Below are 18,486 nucleotides of genomic sequence, written 5' to 3'. Positions count from 1 at the left end.
AACTTCCTTGTTATAACTTTTGGCATTTATTATCTTCGGTCAGAAATCCTTAAGGATATGTGATTCTCCTGTCTTCCTTAAGAGTCTTAGAGTGAAAACATTAAGTTCTAAAGTATTAGAACACTGATTTTTATATTATGGTACATTCTGAGTCTCTGGTCTGAAGTTCCCAAACAGTGCTAGTAAATGTTTTAAAGTATTCTTTAATGAAATTAAAGTAGCTCATCAGGGCAAGAAGGGTGAGAGACAATAAGACTTTTGGTAATTACACGACTATTTACAAATTAAGGGTTGATGTGGTGAAATCTGCTTTGCTTGTGTGGAAGTTCCTCCTCCGTTGGTCACCTTCGTGACTACCAGTAGCCAAGTGAGCCGTGGGATTCTGCAGCACTGAAACTGCTGACGTCTCTTAAAGCAGGTAACTTTGACTCACAGTATGATCCTTGTCTGCAAATGCTTGCTTTTGGTAGCTCAGCGTGAAATTTAAAGACAAAGACACAGGTAACAGTGAAGTGAAGGAGTGAGAAAACTGGAGACTTAAACTTTAGGTAAGTGCTTTATAAAATAAATGTGAAAGAGGTATTAAATTCATTCCATTGTAGTTCCTAGAGTTTAAAAAAAATGCTGTAAAAAATAGCTGTCTGAACCAATGAATTCCTCATCTTGGAAAATTCCAGCAAATGCTGAATACACATGTTGGGGATGATCTGGCATTGGGAGGGAGGTGACAAATTCACAATTCATTGTATCTATGAAGTAGAGAAAACAATGGGAGAAATTTTCAGAGGAATAGAGGGTAAGAGTTATTTAAATAATTTTAGCCTGGGTGCTTGTAGCAATTTTCATACGTGTTACTATATCATATGCCACCCAGCAGTTACCAATAATACTATGAGGTAAGAATGTGGTAAAAAGATAAAAACATATTTTCCCATATGCTCTTTTTCAGCATTACCTCTAGGTAAAATACAGCAGAACAGCTGGTGTATTTTTAAAAGGAAAAGAGTATTAGCAGTTTTTCTATCTCCTATAAGATATGAAAGAGACACAATGAAATTTGTCAGTAAAAGCTTTAGGAATATCTGCACATGTACATTTACATTCATTACATTCAGTTTGATAACACTAGTAGTTTCAATACAAATACTATTAGAGAACTCAAATTTCAGACATGGTCATATATATATGCTATTTGAAATTCTTTTATCTAGATACAGATCTTGATAGTGAATCTCTTGATGAAAGGTGTGCAGCTAGCTTGTCCCGGAACTCATGAAGATAATTATATTGCTGAAAAAAGTAAAGATACACTGAAATACATTGTAGAAAGCTAATTGCCAGAGTAGTAATGATACTAGTTGGAATCAGGAATCAAAATAATACTTGGTAAAAATGATTCTACATCCTTTTGGGTAAGGAGGTATTTACATCTTGGGTTAGTTTTATCTTTCAGTGAAGCTACATACAAGGCTTCCCTAGTGGCTCAGTGGTTAAGAATCCACCTACAATGCAGGAGACCTGAGGTCGATCTCTAGGTCAGGAAGATCCCCTGGAGGAGGGCATGGCAGCCCACTCCAGTATTCTTGCCTGGGATATCCCACGGCCAGAGCAGCCTGTACAGTCCATGGGGTCGCAAAGAGTCGGGCACGACTTAGTGACTAAACAACAAAAGCTATATATAGTGTGAAAAACTTGCTTTAAAAATCTCTAAAAGTTAGCAGGTATTATGAAATACAGATGAACATTTTATGTCTGTAAAATCATTTCTCCCTTTACTGGCAGGAGCAAATAAGATTAAAAATAACACATGAAGTGAAAGTGAAAGTCAATCAGTCGTGTCTGACTCTGCTACCCTGTGGAATTCTTTAGGCCAGAATACTGGAGTGGGTAGCTGTTCCCTTCTCCAGGGGAGTGTCCCAACCCAGGCATGGAAAGCAGGCCTGGTATTCTATTTCTAATGCATTTTCTCCTGGGGAGTAAGTCCACAGGGAACGGCACTGTCTGCAGCAACTAACAGTATATTCAAGAAAAATCTATTTCTTGGTTTACAGAAGCCTTCGTTGTCTGCTTTTTGTGATGATAAAATCATTTTGGAACAATTTCCATAATAGAAAATACTGAAATAAAATCACTAATCTCAACAGATAAGCAAAATAGATTCTTTAATTAATTCATTTGGAGTTTTAACAGCTGCCTAGAGGATATTCTTACCCTGCCCAAAATCTCATTTTGTATTACTATTGAGAAGTTGGGCTTGCATACTGCTAACTTAACTTATATCAGCATAGAGATGGAAAAAACATGTTTGCCCCAGAATGCTGAGGTGATAAATGGACAGCTCATATTAATGTGGGCTTAAGGTTAAAGATGCAAAACACGCATACACACACACATATACATGTTTGTCCATGTAATTTGTTCTTGTCAAAGAGACACTTGGGAACATCTTAAATTTGAAGCATCATTTGATTTTAACAGGTAACAAGAGGGAGCTTCTGTTTTCAGAACCTGCTCCTCTGACTTAGTCCTAAAGCTGAGACCAGGGAACTGGGAAGGGAAGGCATGTTAGCATTGTTGTTCTGTCGCTAAGTCGTGTCCAGCTCTGCAACCCCGTGAACTGCTGCATGCCGTGCTTCTCTGTCCATAACTATCTCCCTGAGTTTCCTCAAACTGATGTCCATGAATCAGTGATGCCATCCAACCATCTAATCCTCTGTAACCCCCTTCTCTTGCCCTCAGTTTTTCCCAGCATCAGAGTCTTTTCCAGTGAGCCAGCTTTTCATATCAGGTGGCTCAAGTATTGGAGCTTCGGCTTCAGCATCACCCCTTCCAGTGAATATTCAGGGTTGATTTAGGATTGACTGGTCCAAGGGACTCTCAAGAGTCTTCTCCAGCACCACAGTTTGAAAGTGTTAATTCTTTGGCACTCAGTCTTCTTTATGGTCCAACTCTCACATCCATTCCTGACTATTGGAAAAACCATAGCTTTGACTATACAGACCTTTGTTGCAAAGTGATGTCTCTGCTTTTTAAAACTCTGTCACTGCTGAGTTTTCCAAGTTTTAAAAAGCTGTGTCTAGGTTTGACATAGCTATTCTTCCAAAGAGGAAGCATCTTTTAATTTCGTGACTGCAGTCACCATCTGCATTGATTTTGGAGCCCAAGAAAATGAAATCTGACACTGTCTCCACATTTTCCCCATCTATTTGCCAGGAAGTGATAGGCTCTCTTACACCGTCATCAAGAGGCTCTTTAGTTTCTCTTCACTTTCTGCCATTAAAGTGGTATAACCTGCGTATCTGAGGTTGCTGATATTTCTCCCGGCAATCTTGGTTCCAGTTTGTGATTCATCTAGCCCAGCATTTTGCATGATGTACTCTGCATATAAGTTAAATAAGCAGGGTGACAACATACAGCCTTGATGTACTCCTTTCCCAATTTTGAACCAATCTGTTTTTCCATGTCCAGTTCTAACTTGCTTCTTTCCAGCATACAGGTTTCTCAGGAGGAAGGTACGGTGGCCTGATACTCCCATCTCTTTAAGAATTTTCCACAGCTACTTGTGATCCACAGTCAAAGGCTTTAGCATAGTCAGTGAAGCAGAAGTAGATGTTTTTTTGGAATTCCCTTGCTTTTTCTATGATCCAGTGTATGTTGGAGATTTGATCTCTGGTTCCTCTGCCTTTTCTAAATCCAGCTTGTACATCTGGAGGTTCTCGGTTCACATACTGCTGAAACCTAGCTTGAAGGGTTTTGAGCAAAATCTTGCTGGCATGTGAGATGAGTGCAATTGTATGGTAATTTGAACATTGTTTGGCATTGATTTTCTTTGGGATTGAAATGAAAACTGACCTTTTCCAGTCCTGTGGCCACTGCTGAGTTTTCCAAATTTACTGGCATAATGAGTGCAGCAGTTTAACAGCATCATCTTTTAAAGCTCAGCTGGGATTCCATTACCTCCACTAGTTTTGTTTGTAGTAATGCTTCCAAAGATCCACTTGACTTCATACTCCAGGATGTCTGGTTCTAGGTGAGCACACCATCGTGGTTATCTGGGTCATTAATATCTTTTTTGTATAGTTCTTCTGTGTATTCTTGCCACTTCTTCTTAATATCTTTTGTTTCTGTTAGGTCCATACCATTTCTGTCCTTTATTGTGCCCATCTTTGAATGAAATGTTCCCTTGGTAACTCCAATTTTTCTTAAGAGAGATCTCTAGTCTTCCCATCTTACTGTTTTCTGCCATTTCTTTTCATTGGTCACTTAAGAAGGCTTTCTTATCTCTCCTTGCTATTTTCTGGAACTCTGTAGCTGGGGGTATTTTTCTGTTGGCAGTACAGATCTACAAATCAGTAATATCCTTGGGGCACTGCTACCCAGTGTTTTTGGTTTTAAAGAGAAAGTAAATGGAAAGATGTCACTTTGGTTAGTCACAGCAAAGGATAACTAGAATGACTTTACATTTTTTTTTTTTCTATTAGAGTCATTCATCTGTGTTTGTTAAATGTTTAATGATACCATAAGAGGATCTTCATGAGCTACTTTTCAGTCAAAAGTCTACCCAGGAAACTACCAATTTTAGAGTAAAAATTGCCTCATTTTTCCAGGTGACAGAATTCATTCCCAGAACTGAATGGGCAAAAACTGAAAAGGAATGGATCCTAGAAGAATAAACTGGAAAGTTCATAATTTTTCATTATTTTGTTTGGAAAAGCGGAACTTACTTAAATGTAAATTTAAAAAGTCAAAATATAAACAGGTGAGACATGGATAACAGGATGCTTTGGATTTTCACGGCCCCTTTGAGGACGTGTTGCTCTGTGACAGTCCGTGCCTAACCGCAGCCTCATGAGAACAGTCGCCCTTCTTACCTTTATGGTCTGTATTGCTCCAGATCCTCTCAGGTCCCTCAGGCTGTCGATGGCTTGCTGCGGTGACACTGTGTCAGACAGGTATAGGAGGAGACAAGCAGCTACTAATAGAACATGAGAGAAAAAGCATATGTTATGTATATTATAAATTGATGATGGGGTACAACAATTCATATTTAGTTTAGACTTCTGTTGTGCAGAAGACTGAGTTTGCTATAATTGTTTGAAATGAATTAAAAGACTAAGACTTTTTAGTGTGTGTTTTTGACAGTTAAATTATGACTTTAAATGACTGCAGTTGAATTAAAATTTAACACTGGTTTCATTCTTTTTTATTAAAACTGCTTTATTGAGTGATTAAAATTCATATCCCACAATTCATTCATCGAAAGTGTACAATTTAGTGGATTTTAGTGCAGCCATCGCCACTTTTAGAATATTTTCATTATCTCAGGAAGAAACCCTGTACTCTTTTGTTATCATCCCCCATCACTCATCATCCTGTCACCCCCCCCCCCAAGCAACATTTAATCTACTTTCTGTCTCTATGGATTTGCCTAGACATTTCAAATAAATGGAATCATATGTTGTCTTTTGTGACTGACTTCTTTCAGTTAGCATTATGTGTTCAAGATATTTACATATGGTGGCATGTACTTCATTCCTTTTTATAGCTGAATAATATTCTACTGTATGGCTATACATTTTGTTTATCCATTTGTCAGTTGATGTGGACATTTAGGCTTTTCCATTTTTTGGCTGTTATAAATAATATGGCTATAAATGTTCATAAGTTTTGTATGAACATGTTTTCATTTCTTTTGGATATATACCTAGGAGTGAAATTGCTGGGTCGTATGGTAACTCAATGGGTAAGTAGGAGGAAGTACTGCCTGGCTATTTTCCAAAGCAGCTGCACCATTTTCCATTCCAGGCATAGAGTGTTAGGTTTCCAGTTTCTCCACACCCTTGCCAACTCTTGCTTTCCATTTTTTGGGTAATAGCCATCCTAATGGGTGTTAGGTGGTATCTCATTGTGGTTTTGATTTGCATTTCTCCGATGACTAAGATGTTGAGCATTTTTCCGTGTGCTTATTAGTGATTTGTGTATTTTGTTTGGCTAAGTGTCTGCTCATATCCTTTGCCCAGTTTTTAACTGGGTTGTCTGTCTTTCTATTGAGTTGTAAGAGTTCTTCATGTAGTCTAGGTAAGTCCCTTATCAGATACATGGTTTGCAATTATTTTTTCCCATTCTGTGGGTTGTCTTTTCATCCTGATAGTATCTTTACACAAAAGTGTGTAATTTTGATACTGTCCAACACTAAAAGGAATAATTGTTACTCCCACTGTGTTATTTCATTAGCTATTTTTCCAACATATTTTTGAAAAGTTTAAAGTTAACATATGTAACTAAGGTTTTTATGCTTATGTTACCCATGGATATTTAGAAGTTACTGTATCATAATACCCGCATAGGGAAGACATTAGAAAATAAAACACAAGAAGGCAGGTGCTAAGACATAAAACTTGTTTTACCGAATCCTCTAAAACAATGCTGAAAACACCTCCCACTCCACCCTCACCCAAGATTTCTAAGGAACACTAAATGTAGGGCCTTAAATAATCCTTTGGGTCTTAGTAGACATATATTATGTTTTGTCTGATTTTCATACAAAGTGAGCATATGGCCCGGAAAAATGAGTTTTCCTACTTTGAGGTAAAAAACAAAAACTGAATAATGGAAATACATTTCTTACCAAGACAAGATCTCCCAAGTCCTCCATAACAGCTGAAAGGGAAATACAGTTTTGAAGTTTGTACATTTTTATTCCATCCCAACAATTATAACCAGAGACTTGTTCTTTCTGCCTTCTATTTCTAGTCTAATGCCTAGCACAGTGCCTTGCACCCACGGAGATTAATAAGTATCTTTGAATGAATCATTCAAGAGCAAAGTATGCTTATTTATTTGCTGGGAGGTATTCTGTATACCTCAAAAGGCCAAGGAAAGCAAAACCTTTTTATTGACCTCTTTCAACATCCGGTAGTTCAGCTGGTAAAGAATCTGCCTGCAATGTGGAAGACCTTGGTTCGATCCCTGGGTTGGGAAGATCACCTGGAGAAGGGAACGGCTATCCAGTCCAGTGTTCTGGCCTGGAGAATTCCATGGGCTACAGTCCCTGGGGTCGCAGAGTGTGAGCCACCTTCACTTTCAACATCTGAGGAGTGTAACATGTTACTAAGTTGATAGAAATCAGACTAGTTTTACCAACTGCCTCTTTATTTTTCTCTAAACAAAACCTTAGTAGTTGTGAGACAGGTTCACATAAATAACTCTTCAGTCATGTAATAAGAGCACAGAGGTAGTGTACCCTGCAGGTTTAGAGCTTGGGCTCTGGAGCCGCACCGCCTGGGGTTGAGAACCATGACACTTATTAGATGTGTCAGCCTAAGTTATTTAACCTCTCTGGGCTTCAGGCTTTTCACCTATAAGATGGGGACAGCAACAGTATCTATGTCATAGTGAGGATTGAATGGGGTAACATTTGTAAAACTTACAACAGAGCTTGGCACAGAGTAAGAAATAAGTGAACATTAGCTGCTATTACGTAGCATTGTGAAGAAAGGAGCAGTTCTATATAACTGGATTTTCTAGGAAAAGGAGGATCAATTCTTAAAGCAATGAAAACATTCACTTTAATCGGTTTCAAAGATCCTAAAAAAGTGTATTAGACACTTCCTGACTTTTCTAAGAGAGTGAGTGTACTGATTCCATTTAGGTGCTGACAACTCATCAAGTGCATCAGTTACAGTGGTGTATATGCGTAGACAGAGCTGTAGATATGTGTCTTGTGATAGGATGTGAGACAGGATCAAACAGGCACTGACCCCTGGGTGACTGGACAGTGTCCTGGCTATAGGCCTGTTTCAGAGATGAGGCTCTACTGTATAAAGACAGACAGAGAATATTTCAGTGGCTTTCTGTAAGATTAAAACGTACCACTTATATCTCTTGCTGCCTTTATCTTTCTTCCTCTGTTTGGTTGATTCCTACTTATCCTTCAAAATCTAGCTCAAATTTCACCTCCTGAAGTGCCTCTGTTCCCCGACAGAAACCACTGCCATCCTGTGTACCGCCGCATACATCTGCTTGAGGAGTATTACACTTGTGTGATAGAGTCGTTAGCTGTGGTTTCTTTGAGGGTGGGAACTGCATCTCAGTGTGTGTGCTTTGTATTCATAATATTTCATATACAATGCTTCATACACTGGGTTGAACTGTGTCCCTGAAAAGATATGTACCTAATCCCTGGTACGATGAATGTGACCTTATTTGAAAATTTTGTTAGTTGCTCAGTTGTGTCTGACTCTTTGTGACCCCATGGTCTGTAGCCTGGCAGGCTCCTCTGTCTATGGAATTCTCCAGGCAAGAATACTGGAGTGGGTTGCTGTTCCCTTCTTCAGGGGATCTTCCTGACCCAATGACTGAACCTGGGTGTCCTGTATTGCAGGCGGATTCTTTACTGTCTGAGTCACCAAGGAAGCCCAGTCCAGTATGAGTGATGTCCTTCTAAGAGGAAACTCCATATGAAAACAGACACCCAGGGAGAATCATGTGATGACAGAGGCAGGGAGTGGAGTGATGCAGTTACAAGCCAAAGTATGCCAAGGATTGCCGGCCACCACCAGAAGATAGGAACAGGAGAGGAAGGAATCTACCCAGGGTCTCAGAGGGAGCATAGCCCTGCTGGCACCTTGAATTTGGACTTCAAGCCTCTAGACCTGGGTGGGAATAAATTTCTGTTTTTTAAGCTACCCAGTGTGTGGTACTCTGTTATAACAGCCCCAGGAAATGGTATACTACAATAGGCACTGATTTTAAAAAGGAACAAAAAAGTCCCAGGAAAGCCAGTCAGGCAGCACAGATAGAACAGGAAAAAAAAATTTACCAGATGCTGTTTCTGAGGAATAAACTCTAGAGCTGTCTAGCAATGTCGGCACTCAAGGATGGGAGAATGAATAGAAAATCTTTGTCCGAACAAACATTAGTCACTGTAGGGACACCTTTGAAAAGTCTAGGATAATGAAAATTTCCAGTCATCAGATGCTTTATTTTATGGGAGCCCGAAGCATTCGACATAAGCAAGACTGCCCATTCACCTTTCCATCCTGTTTGTGTTCAAACATCACAGCGTTTGGTTTGCTGGAACCTGCTAGAGTAGAATTTGTTAAGCTTCTCTAAACTGAGCTAGTTTGAGTTCTAGTAATCTTTCGGCAGAAGCTTTCAAAGATTTGGGAAAAAAAAAAATCTCAGAATTTGTTTGAAAAATGGGTCCCCAAATTGTAAATTATTTTTTCACTAGCTCCATGTATCTAATGCTATTTTACTTAGATGTATCAGCAAATTTATCATAGATAACTGTATTTATTCTAAAATTTTGTTTCTACAATTAGAACTAGATGAGAGATGATGCTTTTCTACAGAGTAAGTTTGGAAACTGTAGGATATAAAATGACTTCTAGTTCTTTCTACCCTGCTTCACAGTTCTCTACGTCAGGGTTTAGTTTGGTCATAAACAGATGTGTGTTCCCAAAGACCTCTGTACTAGGCTGGTTTGTTTTTAAAAACATAATCTATTGGTGTGAAGCCCCAGAACTCTTGATCTAAGGTGAGAGAAGCTGGCTGGGCTTGCTCTTTTAATAGGCGCCCTGAGACTATGTTATTTGGTATAGTTTGTATACTTTCTAGTCCATGGTAGTGATCTTAGAGCTTTTGAGGTATCACACTACTTAACGTTCTATGTTGTTCCAGAAAGGATTACACAGACTAAGATACCGCCCCTCCTGCCCCCAAAAAAGCAGTTGCAAAGAAGGACTAGTTTTCTCTCTGTAGCTGGTTCCCCTCTGCTTTGTGGGGCTCACCTCTGCATAACTACGTTACTTTATGACACCACTTCAAGTCTTTGCAGTGCTACTGTCTACTGCTGTTTGTCACTCTCTTCCTTTCTCCAAGCTTTTTTCTTCTCTCCCCTTTTTTCTCCCTTATCATTTTGTTTTATTTTAAACTTTGATACCAGTAGCTTATGTACAACCACTGACAAAAAATGTGAGTCTCTTTTCTCTTTCTTTCAGGTAGCAAATTCATATCATCAAATAAAATTTTCAAGTCCTGTTTTTAGGATTGCTCATGGGTTAGGAATGATTCCTTTGCTGCTAATGTTTTAAAAAATGGACTTTCTTGCTGTTGGAAGAAAGTAACTGAAAGGTCGACTGATAGTTAAGGTGGTGTTATATAACAAGAATGACACCCTGACCTTTTTGGGAAGGATAGTATCCCCAAATTATGAGTAAAGGTCTAAGACAAAAGGAAAAGGAAAAAAAAAAAAAAAAAGCCTGTTACCCTATTCTAAAAATTTCCCAATCTACTCATTCATTGTCCTTACTCTTCAAAAATCATCATGGCAAATATCTGAGTGCTTGCTCTGTGCCAGGCATTGTGCAGGACTTTTCATGTGTTACCTCCTTTAAATCTTTGCAATGAAATATAAGGTAGGTAATAAGTGCATACAGATTCAATAATTTGAGAAATCATTTTTGACTGGGACATTTCTCACGTATTATATGGAGAAAAGGAGAACATACTGTATTAAGGTTTTTCGGTTATTTTTAAGGCAAATTTCAAGCTCCTCCATAATTTCACAGCAGCTGGTGATGTCAGGAGTCCCTCCATCTGGAATTGGATGGTGATGAGTGATAATTCCATACTGATGGTAGAGATCCAAAAGGTTTGGAACTCTATATTTTGACAGTTCCCCTCTGGTGCAGAAAACAAATATGTCTTGTATACCATAGCTCTTTAGTTCTTCTGCCAATAGACCGAGATACACAAGGACACACATGGACAAAACATTACAAATTTAAATACAGTCAGGAGGGAAAATATGGAGTTAAGTCCCTAAAGCTGAACAAATTAAATAAATAACAAATGATAACCTGTTAACTTTGAAGTGCTTATTGATAACCTAAAACAATGCTGATCTGTCTTCAAACTAGGGTAAAAAGTAAGCACAAATGCGAATTAGAAACATCTGAACCAAAACATGATTAAAATGAGATCTGACTTTATAAGTCAAAATACCTTTTACTGGATTTTGAAATGTCAGTTATATTGCTGCTTTGAAAAATAATTTTTATAATAAATACTGCTTTAAATATTAAAACGTCTAATATTTCAAAATAAGAAGGAATGATAGCACATTGTCCGTTTTCTTCTCACCAAATCAACCTTGTTTGCTATGTTTAAGACTATTTTGTTTCACCCTAAGCATTCTATATAAAATCTCCAGCATAGCCATGGTGCCTGAGCTCCTGTATTTTTTTTTTTTTGAGCTCCTGTATTGTCTCTTATATTTGCATTGTACCACACAATTATGCATTTAATTTTATGAACTAGGATTTCAAGGAAATAAAAGCATTAGCTGTATGAAAATTATATGACCTAGTTAGTTTCAGGGTAATGATATGAACCAAGCAACAGTACTACACATCATTCTGTTTACTGGAGCTTCCTCATGGCAATATTCACTACAGAGCATTTGGTTCATAATGAATAATTCTGGCTCATCTGATTCCTTTTTTTCTCTCCCCACCCACCAAATCCAAGAACATTTAGCTATTTAAGTACAAAGTACTTTTATCATGAAACGCTAAACCTGTACTTGAATTATGGCTAGTCCAAATTGAGATGTATTGTAAAGGTAAAATACATATATGATTTCAAAGACCAAGTATAGTACAAAAAACCCACTATCTCATTAGTAATTTGTTTTATACTTAAAACCCACTGAAATGAGTTAATTTTACCTGTTTTTACTTTTTTAACATGGCCCCTAGAAAATGTCAAAGTACATATATGGCTTCTATTTGTGGCTCCCAGGATGTTTCTAAGGACAGCTGTTCTAGATAATACAATTATGCTTCTGTACTTGTAAAAGGGTTTAACATGTAGTTGATATACTTAACCATTTTTAGGAGAGTAGGTAATTTCCTATTTGCCTCCTGTACACATTGAATAATTTCTATTATTTAGGTTGGATTATAGCAGATTTCAACTTTCCCAGAAAGAACTCTGAGGAAGGACACAGGAAGGGCTGCTAGGAGAGTCCAGGTCTCCCCCTTCAAACACTGTTGTCTGTTTTGTATGTTGGATTCCACTCAGGATTTCATTGGAAGAAAAAAAGTTTTGGTAAAAAACTGGAAACTCCTTTCACAGAAGAGACTAAATGCATAGGGCTTTCCAAAGTGTGCAAGATTGTTTCTTGAACAAATGATTTAAAAATTTAAATATTATTTTGCTCATGAGATAAATGATTGTTTATTTAATGCATGTTGAGATCAGATCCTATTCTATCTTTTCTACCTATACCCTGGGTCTAGAAATTTTCTATCTGGGATAGACAATTTCAATACTGCCTCTGGGTTCCCAACTCAGGCTTAATTTCCAATACAGTCAAGTCTGCAAAGAACAGTCTATTCAAAGTTTGGGGCATTGCAATTTCAGTTTTCTATTACATTACTTTTCTTCAACTTATACATTCTAACCTCAAAAACAGTTTATATGTACAAAACGACAACAATTAGTGAAAACAGCACTATGTTTAGTACATAGAGATGAGTTCTCTTTGCTATTCACAAATACCTCTTCATATATTAGAATAAGTCTATAGTTTGAGACTTAATGAAATACTGAACATTTTTGTGAAAATTCAGAAGAGACTACAGTTTGTTCTTTATGACAAAGAGATTTTCAGTATTTTTTAAAAACCTGTTAAGATGGTTTTCTCATACTACACCTACCTGTATCTTTTTGGATATTTCTTCTAACATCTTTAAATTTACAACCTGTGAGTAATGACAAGGCAAGTCAAAGAGTCAGTTTTTGATCATAAATAACAAGTATATTTAAACACATATATAGCTACGGTATATAGCTACATCTGATCACTTATATGCACCAATTCCATTTTGAATGTGAATTTCAGTTTCTTATATTCTTAGGACTATAATTTCAGGGATTCAGATTTCTGTCACAAGAACCTGGCTGTAGTCCTTAGCCTCACATTGTACTCCCATGTTACGTTTAAGATAGGTAAATCAGAAATGTAGACCTGTGAATGTGGATTTGGAGGGCTGAAGAATAATGTATGTTCCTTTATCAATAGCCCACCAACAGGGTTTCCAGAACTGAGTTCCTATGCTGATAGTCTGTGAAATTCTCTTACTCCTCAGTACAGAGAATGATGTGCTAGCTGACACAAAAATTATTCTAATAGATCAGTAGTGTCACCTACCTGGAAGCGCACATAAACCAAGAAACTGAGAACAATTCACTCGTGACAGGGGTAGCCTGAAAGGAAGAAAACTTTATCAAGTTCAATTTAAAGTCATAGATGGACATTTACATAAACATGTGTGCTGGGCCCTGAACAAAGGTGTTTTAAAGTTCTATAGCAGTCACAAAACAAAAATTCACAGTTAAGTATCAATGTGTTTGCCATAAAAAGGCTTGGAAAGACTAGGAGTTTTAAAATAGGGACTTATCATTTGCTTTGTTGAATTTAAGTCTTAAAAATGGCAAACTTATTTAAACTAACTTAAAGATAGTAATGCCAAGATTACCTACAGCTAGTATAAAGTGTACTTAAGTTACCCTGCAGCATGTTACTGAGATATTTTGTATTTAGTAACCTTAGGTAATAAGCTGAAAATGAGCATTTTGACAATTTCATCTCCAGATTTCTGTATAGGACTTCCTTAAACAGATACAATTTCATGGAATAAAAACCACAGGCCACCTATTCTTTGTTCTAATGGGTTTTGGTTAAAATGAAATAATTTCAAGGAATCCTATTCCCAGTTTGTAGTACTCAGGGACAAAGGAGGCAGAGGCTCACTTTGTCTGCAAAAGAGATGAGTTTAGAGGAAAAGAGGGGGCATCATATAAATACTACCTGACTTTGAAAATTTGATAAGTTTTTGAGTCTAAAGGGGGTTTAGAAAGGGAAATGAAAAATAATTGCTATTTGATGGCAGAATAAAATAACTATAGGGCCAACACTTTTCCCCTCTTCCTACAGCAAGGCAAATGATTAAAGAGAGAGATTATTACATTTACAGGAATAAGAGGAAGCATTTGATTGCTGGTTGTAGAGAATCTGGTGTAAGTTACTGCCAAGATTTAGAAGCTGATTTTCTATAAAAACTTTAGCTTTGTTATTGTATCTATGGTAATATGACTTTTATCTTAAACAGGGTCTGCTGGTAGATGCACTACTGTGGCAAGTAGTTCTAGGACTTGAATAAAGGATAACATAGACTATCTCATCCTATATTTCATATACTATTCCTTTGTCATGAAAGAATAAGAAGGTTTTGGTACTAAATGGGAGGTCATTTCAATCTTAACTCACTTCTATTATGGTTTTCTCAATGAATAAGGAAGGAACTCCCACCACTCCCACCTCCCCCCCTTCCAAAAAATCTTATGCTGTCATAAATATAAAAAGATAAGAATTATATAATCATCAGAAGAGAATCATTTACAATATATAGACTAAATTATACAAAGATTTTGATGTACATCTCAAATATTTTAGCTCATTAACTCTCAGAAATGTTAACATACCATGATATCTGAATTGGAGTCTGTTCATCTTCAATAGGCTCTTCATCTGATGAGTCAAACTCACTTGTTTGCATTGAACTAGGCTTCAAAAGAAATCAATTATGTTAAATAACTAAAGAATATTTGCATATAGTTTTAGCAAAACTGATCCTTGCTTAAACACACACTGAGGCTTATTTGCAATTTATTCAACCTGGAATATCAGAGATCAGTAATATCAATAATAAACTATTGCTGTTTACCATCCTATTAATAATTACAGGACTATGCAGTGGAAAGAGTGTTGCAGTGGGAACCAAGAAGCCTGTCTTCTGGTCTTGACTCTGCCACTTACTGTATAAGCTCAGACAAGTGATGTCAGTTTCTACTGGATCTCAGTTTTCCAAAACTATAAAGTGAGGATATTTATTCATTCCTTCACAAACACTTCTTGGACACTTTCATATGCCAAGCTCTGGAGATGCAAAGATCCATAAACTAAATGGCCTGCCTTCAGTATAGTTGGAGAGACAATGTGCAAATAGATTCAAGAAAGTTAGAAGTGCTAAAATGGAAGCATAAACTATGACCTTCAGAGCAGAGAAGGTAGTGACTGTTTAGGGAGCTGGAGAAAGCCTCACATGGGAGAGATCCATTAGTTGGATTTTGATGGAAGAGCAAGAGGTTTTCAGGCAGATAGAGAAGTTAAGGCAATTAAGACAAAAAACTAAAACCACACATGCTTGTGTACAGTATAGTTCCTCAGCATCCGAGTGGGGACTGGTTGGTTCCAGGAGCAATGCCCCCCACCCATACACACACCATGGGTACCAAAATCCCCTGATGGTAAAGTCCCTTACAAAAACCAAAACGGTGCAGTTGGTCCTCTGCATCTGAGGATACCAAGGACCAGCTGTATTCAGGAATTGTGACATCAGAGCAGAGGAGAGGAAGCTAAAGAAGTAGCATTCTCATTTCTCTAAGGATAACCCCCATACAGCCTAGTAGTTTGATTGGGGAGCAGGGTGGGAAGTATAGATGCAATAACCTGCCCCAAACTTTGTGAATGACTGAACTAGAGAGATTGAGATGGACTTTGTGTGCTAATCTAAGAAGCCAAAACTCAATCATGTGGGAAGAATTTCCATATGGAAGATGTGTTGTGTTATAAGACCAATAAAAAGCACACCTTTCTTCTTCCTAGTTGGAGCCAACTGAGAGATGAGACACTGAAGAGGCATGGAGATCAATATGTCAGTTTTATTACAGAGGGTCAGATGGAGGATGCGGCTTTAAAACAGGTCAAGTGGGCTTGTCAATTCTTCACTTCAGAATTGGACTTATCCACTCAGGCACAGGCAGTGATGGACAATTCAGCTCCCCTCCCCCACCCTGTGGCAGACAGCACCCTAGAGAGTACTATCTGTGAAGAGAAGGGAAGGAAAGAATGAGTTCCTTGAGTTCAGCTCCTCCCAAACACAGGAATCAGATCACTCACTCTCCCCCTCCTGGGGACGAGTGACAGCTGATGTCCCTCCACGTGGAAACACAGGGATTAGCAAGTATAACTGCCTAATGTCTTTTCTAGCTCTGCCACTATATTCTATAATGGTCTTGTTTGTTACTACAAGATCACATTACAGAGCCAATTTAGGCTGTGGATTTGAGTTGCTTTGGATCTATCTGTATTGTTACTGTCAAGTCAACGCAAATGGAGACCCTTCAGGGGGTTGTCAACCCTGGTGGTAGGTGATATGAGTCAGGTGAGGTTTCTGGTCCTTAAACCTGCTTTTTCTTTCTTTCTCTTTAAGGCAGTTTTGGTGATTTGAGTTTCAATTTGTGTGGCCCTTTCACTCAGGCTTTTCCAGCCAGGTTTACAAATCCTAACAGAGCTGGACGTTTCTGCTTCCTTGGGCCCAGAGATTCTGAACTCCAGGGAAAGGGAAGCAGTGCCTGGTGGCCCAGTGGCATGATGACAGTCGTGACACACCCACAAGCGCGGTTTGTTAATCATCTTTCAAAAAGTTTTCCCCGTCATTGGTGAGGACTGCTTCTCAGGGGGCCCAGGCAGCCCGGGGTGTGCTTTGGAGCTGGGATATCAGGCTGAATGATGCACGTAGACACAGGCCCTCTACGCCTCAGTTTCCTTCTTAAAATGGGACTCAGCCCTTTCTGGCAGGGCTGTCGCGAGGCTCAGGAGACCCTGTATGCGACAGCTCACAGCCCTCAACAGGCGTGTAGCGAATGTCCGTTTTCCCCTGGCTAGCCACCTACCCTGTTCCTTTGCTGCCATCCTCGCAGGTCCCGGGATAGCGCCGCCTCCCCTAGCCTGGACAGTTACTGCGCGAGCTGTGCGGCGGCCAGGCCCGGGCTGTCCCCGGGCTCAAGAACTGGCCTCAGGACCGCTCCCATTCCTGCGGCTCCGTTCCTCCAATCCCCGGCCCCACTCACCGGCTTCATTGCGGGCCACCCCACGTCCTGATCGGCCACCACCTCCCTTAGGCAGCACCGGTATCTCAGCCTCCGCCCCGAGCCGAGCCAGCCCCTCTGCTCAGCTCATTGATACATCCTTCTGTGAGGTGGGGCGAGGCGTCTTCTTGAAACCAATCGGACCCCCACTTCCTGTTTCTTACCCCGCCCCCGGGCGCCCCGGCTCGGCCTCTAACCGCTCATTGGTTCGTAGGAGGCCTTTGAAAGACGCGCGGGAGGAGGGCCCTGCTGAATGTTGATTGGCTGGGAGGGCGCTCTCCTCCCGCCGGTTGGAAGCGTAGAAGGGGCTGGGAAAGGGGCGGAGCGATATCGTTTAAAGGCAGCCCGGGAGCAGTGGGGATGTTTGAAAGTGGGGCTTCCTCTTGGCAGGATTTTAAGGTGATATCGAGAACGGAATTTTGTTTGTTTTCTTAATTTTTTTAAGCTTATTTTTTTAAGGGCATGGTGGGGAGCATTGACCTGAGACATCTTGTGAAAACACACCACATCCTATAGACTTTATAATTATGGTATGTCTTGTCCTACAAATACTGTGGAAATTGCCCAAACCCAGAATATAAACATACTTTGTATGTTTGATATTTTATGTTCCTTAGCATTCCAGGATATAGACAGATTAAGATGTACATCAACCTTCCTCTTCATGAAATATGAATGAAATAGCATGTTACGAAGGGGAGATTAAAAGTCTCCAGATGGTTTAAGTGTCAATTTTTCTAAATAATTGGCTCTAATCTTTAAAAATCGTGTTCGATTATTCTCTCTCCCATTCTCCAGTCCCCATTTAATTGGCTGTGGGGAAGAAGGTCACCTGGAGCAAGTATTACTGGCAGATCTGACAAAAATATGCAGAACTTTCAGCGGCCTGACTCATGTTATGGAAACCAGTGGGAAGAGAGCTATTGAGAAGAATTCTTTAGTAAAGAAAGTAGCACAGTTTGACTTAGAGACTGTATTAGGGTTCTCCGGGGAGGGGGGCGGGGATAGGATATGTACATAAAAAGATTTATATTAAGAAATTGGCTCTCACAACTGCGGAGGTTTGGCAAGTCAAAAGCTGATGGGAGATGCTAGTGGGGATGGAGACTCAGGAAAACGTTGTGGTTGTAGTCCAGGGACAGTCTGCTGTAGAACCAGGACTAGCTGATGCTGCAGATGAGGCCAAAGCCCATTTGCTGTAATATGCTTACTTGCCTTCTTGTTCAGACTTTCAGTTGATTGGATGAGGACCATCCACATTATAGAGCAGAATCTGCTTTCCTCAAAGGCCACCAATTTAAATGTTAACCTCATCCAAAAACACCCTCACAGAAACATCTTGAATACATTTTGAGCAGCTATTTAGGCACGATAGCCTATCCAAGTTGACACATAAAATTAGCCATCACAGATAGGTTTTATTGGGCACCCGGGTCCTAGTCAAGGTACAAAGAATACTTGAGTGAACTAAACAAAGTCCCT

At 39.2% G+C, this 18,486-nt stretch overlaps 1 protein-coding gene across 8 annotated transcripts; it reads right to left on the bottom strand.

Moving 5' to 3' along the window:
- Positions 1-1,056: 1,056 nt before the first annotated feature.
- On the bottom strand, positions 1,057-17,111 carry CDKN3 (cyclin dependent kinase inhibitor 3). Of its 8 annotated transcripts, none has more exons than XM_043472127.1 (8): positions 16,987-17,111; positions 14,557-14,639; positions 13,223-13,278; positions 12,729-12,773; positions 10,515-10,737; positions 6,629-6,660; positions 4,872-4,975; positions 1,057-1,290 (listed from the first exon to the last, which is right to left on the bottom strand). In XM_043472127.1, exons 1-8 carry the CDS (start codon positions 16,993-16,995, stop codon positions 1,204-1,206), a joined length of 639 nt encoding a protein of 212 aa, XP_043328062.1. In that variant the 5' UTR covers positions 16,996-17,111; the 3' UTR covers positions 1,057-1,203. The 8 variants fall into 8 exon arrangements, with proteins under 8 accessions (XP_043328062.1, XP_043328063.1, XP_043328070.1 ...); XM_043472128.1 differs by having other exon boundaries at positions 4,872-4,972; positions 16,987-17,079; XM_043472135.1 differs by having other exon boundaries at positions 10,515-10,602; positions 16,987-17,079.
- Positions 17,112-18,486: the final 1,375 nt, after the last annotated feature.

This window comes from Cervus canadensis, chromosome 6 (genome assembly GCF_019320065.1).
Source record: "Cervus canadensis isolate Bull #8, Minnesota chromosome 6, ASM1932006v1, whole genome shotgun sequence".
Taxonomy (NCBI): domain Eukaryota; kingdom Metazoa; phylum Chordata; class Mammalia; order Artiodactyla; family Cervidae; genus Cervus; species Cervus canadensis.
Note: the sequence above shows the minus strand (reverse complement) of the source record. Positions and strands in the feature narration are given on the sequence as shown.